The 4,011-nt window shown below is 36.8% G+C and overlaps 1 protein-coding gene across 1 annotated transcript; it reads right to left on the reverse strand.

Annotated features, from left to right (window-relative positions):
- Positions 1–3,015: 3,015 nt before the first annotated feature.
- LOC131299573 (S-protein homolog 29-like) lies at positions 3,016–3,435 on the reverse strand. The gene has a single exon (XM_058325159.1). It carries the CDS (start codon positions 3,433–3,435, stop codon positions 3,016–3,018), a length of 420 nt encoding a protein of 139 aa, XP_058181142.1.
- Positions 3,436–4,011: the final 576 nt, after the last annotated feature.

The raw sequence follows: 4,011 nt of genomic DNA on the forward strand, positions 1-4,011 counted from the left end.
TTTGGTATTTGTGAGACTAACTCATTAACCGTTAATGGCTTCGTAAATAAAAGTATTACCCACCAAAGAAAAAGACATGATTATCAAAATGACAATGTAGATAGTTAATCATATAATGCTTTTTCCCACAATGTATGTCCTCCTGACCAGCATTCGTAACCTAATAAGAACAATTTTGCTTTTAAATGATCTGTATTTCTCATCCTAAGATCCAAAGGTTTTGCCTCAGCATACTTGACATTCTCACATAGTATAATTTATCAAGTTGTTTGGTGTTATTATGCTTCTAACGACAATAGAAATACTCCTATCACTTTTTAGTTGTTTAAGCCTTGCACGTGTCACATTCATTCCGCACAAGTCCTTTTTTCCTTACACCCACCCGCCTTGTGATTTTAGAATAGGAAAATTATCCCATGTGGATGAAACATTATATTGTAATGTCCTAACTCATGTATTATTGGTTAATGTTGTGAGACCAATCACTTTTCAAAGTAAGAACATAAGATTGAATGTACTTATGAATATGGGATAGTCTACAGATGCAAATTCCAACTACCATGCCCTCAAAATGTTAACAACATACCTGCATCTATGAACCAAAAAGATTAGTTCATAAGTTAATTTGTTTGGTACATCTTTTCGATTTCACTTCCTTTTTGCAAAATTCTTTCGTTGTTGGGCTTGATGATAATAGGAGGAAAAGACAAAGATATATAAACAATTACACACACATAGATATAGGAGAACAACTTTTCAATTTTGACCGGTAAAAATTATCTTTTACCGGTCAAAATTGATTTCCAATTCGGATCGTCCAAAACACTTTTGGATGCTCGCAATCGACTTCCGTAAAAACTTGTTTACAGAACCCTCCGCATAAAAGATTTTTTTGTAGACATAAATACGCGAACTATTCTCTACAACTTAATTTGTTCAAATTCTAAAGCAAGTTTACTATGGAGTCTACTTGTTTGTTTGTGCCTCACTCAAGACCTGCATTCCACTCATTTTGGGGGAGCAATTATTCATAGCCTAAATGAAACACACAATCGAATTCACATACAATTCCATTTTCCCGCTTCTTCCGTTCTCATATTTGAAGGCTGCATGCTATTAAGAAATTGTTAATATCAACCGACAATGAACGAACCTTGAGGATACTGAAGAAATGGAACCCTTCGTACAGATAAATTTTGGTGGCTTTTGGGTGGATTTAGGCATCACTTCTCCCTGGTCATACAAAAACATGTTGAGCACTTGAAGCGAACATGCATTTGGTGTGCATAACGTCCCCTGAAGGGAACCCCATCCGCACTACATATTCTACCAATAAGACAAGGGATAACAGGCTAAAATCATTATCCCTAATACAAACAAATTTTCAGATTCTGAAGTTTTAGTATAGCCAAAGCGAATAATCCGCTATGTCAATTTCCTGTTCTACTGATGAATATTATGGGAATACGGTGGATACGTTTGGGCTAGCCAGGGAGACATCTCGTATCTGTGAGAACCTAATTATAAGGGCAGAGATGGAGGGCGGAATATGGAGACTGTGTTTGTCTCAGTAGATGATTCCTCCGACATCGTCATCGTCGCCGATAAATTCAACCACAGAAGGCGATGGGGATGCCTTTTTTTAATTTGCAGGTCGTGGGAATGACTTTTTTTGTTGAGGGTTTGTTGCTTGCTGTCAACTGACGGACGTTTGCGATGTTTGCCGTTTCCATATTCCGCCGGCGGACGTGACCTTTGGAAGTGCATCCGTTGGTCATGTGCGCCACGTTTGCAGGTTAAGGCACCAAAAGGGTTTTTTAGGTATTTAACTGATTTTGGGGAGGGCATTTGTGGGAAGAAAAAGGAGAAAACAATAGATAAGGCTTTCGTACTTTTAAAAGAGAAGTATAGATATTTGATTGTAAAAAGTGTTTGTCATTGACTTCAAAAAAAAATGTAAATATGAGAGATTTTTTACTATGTCTCCCATTATTTTTCTTCACTTAAAGTACGAATTGCGCATGGACTCAAAGTCTAACACATTTATTAGGTTCTTAGCTACAGATTATAATCAAATTCACAACATCTCACTCTTCTTGATGAATACAATATTACAGTGAGGAATTGCCGTCTATCTCTACAAAGTTAATTTCACATAGAACTATTTGTTGTAGTGTGTATATATGCCTAATTATTTTGATAAGAAGCCATGTAAATAGACAGGTTTTAAATACTCGACGTGAAATTGTGTATATAAATGTGTAAGTACATTTGCAAGGAAGACACAACACAAAACAAAGTAAACAAAAATCACACCCGAAGAGATGATATCGATTTCGGGTTGCGTCAACTCAATAGAGATCAGGAATTCTATTGGCGGTTTGGGCTCAATCCCTTCGGACCCACTCTCTATTTTTGTCACTTCTACTGAAATCCCTTGAAGCTGTTTTTAATGTATATTTGATGGTAAAGTTAAAGAATATTGTGAACTTCCAACTACATTGCTGCAGTACAAATGTTACTAGGTAGCAAAACTTGATAGTTTCTATCTCAGTAACAATAATTCAACTCGGAGGAAATTCCATGTATGGGGTCCATACCCTTAGTTTTTTACTATCGTATTAGCCTTCGGCTCAAGCATCATTTTGTTGGTGTCATATAAATAATATTAACGAAAACAATATGTTTGTTTGCCATATAAATAATGTTAACGAAAACGTTATGGAAGGGTAAAAAAGGAAATTCATCAATTTTTGCCCATTTAGTTTTAAAATGGGACAATCATTTTAGGACAGCAAAAAGTTCTAATTGGGACCATTAAATAGGGATGGAGGGAGTAAGGACCAAAGGCTAGACGGCATCACAAGTCACAACTTAAACCGAGCATTGATCCCCCGCGCAAAGGGTCCATATATAGTAACAAATTTGCTTATTTTCTTTGAGAAATTAATTATTCATAGAAGCAACAACTAGTTGATGCATGAGATAGAGGCGGTAACAATGTTACAGACTAAGTTAGACAGGCCAGTCATGCATTTTCTTCCAAATTTTCTCGCCATTACTGATATAGAAACCATCTGGTTTCGCTAACCAATAGCATGAGTAATCTCTATGTTTAACTTTCGAAGGTAAGCAATCTTTAATATCCATGTGAGTATTGAATACATCGAAAACTTGGTCTTTGGCTCCCCAGTAGAAATGGCAGAAGAAGAGAGTTCTGCCGAAGATATTGATTCCGAAATGCCAATCCAATGCCTCACCAGTTTTGAGCTCGTGCATTCCCAAATCATCATCTCCGGATTTGCACTGAAGTCGCAACGGGTTAGGATCATTTGGAATGCCACTGATGACACGCATCTGAACATGCAAAATCGACAATGCGCTAGGAACAAAGATTAGTGCTATGACGAGCAACTGAAGGAAAATACGGATCATTGCGTCGCTTCAAGCAAATGGACGTAATCTTGTTGCTTCCAAGTTGGTGCATCTGTTGCCTTTATGTATCAATTGTCCATATATATATATAGACAAAGCATTATGGAATTTGGATGGAGGCCATAAATGTACATTTTGACAATCCATGAAGATTATGCCTATCCTGATTCCTGCAAGGGTTTCAAATTGAAGCAATTTGCATGAGGTTTCGTTCTATCTTAATTAGTTGGTACGGCGACCATGGTATAGATCTTTTCGTTCTATCTTAGTCGGTAAAACCTACAGCTATCATGCACAATCATTTGGTGGTGGTCCACAAACAAAACATTAACACACAAACTTTCACATTGAGTGCGATTTATATAGTGCGATCAATGTTGGCCCACCACCAGAGTGAGTGTTTATGGAAATGTTCATGCAAACTTGTGAGTGTTTAAGGTTTCCATTTGACTCCTATTGAGCTTGCTAGTAATAGACCTTCTTCTTCTAAAACTGCTAATAGTGTTTAAATGCTTGTAGTTATTGGTATCCCAGGTAGATTCACTTGCCTTATTATAAGAAAATGTGATTAATTTT

This window comes from Rhododendron vialii, chromosome 9a (genome assembly GCF_030253575.1).
Source record: "Rhododendron vialii isolate Sample 1 chromosome 9a, ASM3025357v1".
In the NCBI taxonomy this organism is placed as follows: Eukaryota; Viridiplantae; Streptophyta; class Magnoliopsida; order Ericales; family Ericaceae; genus Rhododendron; species Rhododendron vialii.

Coding starts and splice junctions, on each gene's coding strand:
- LOC131299573 (XM_058325159.1), bottom strand. CDS start 3,435: ATGATCCGTATTTTCCTTCAGTTGCTCGTCATAGCACTAATCTTTGTT.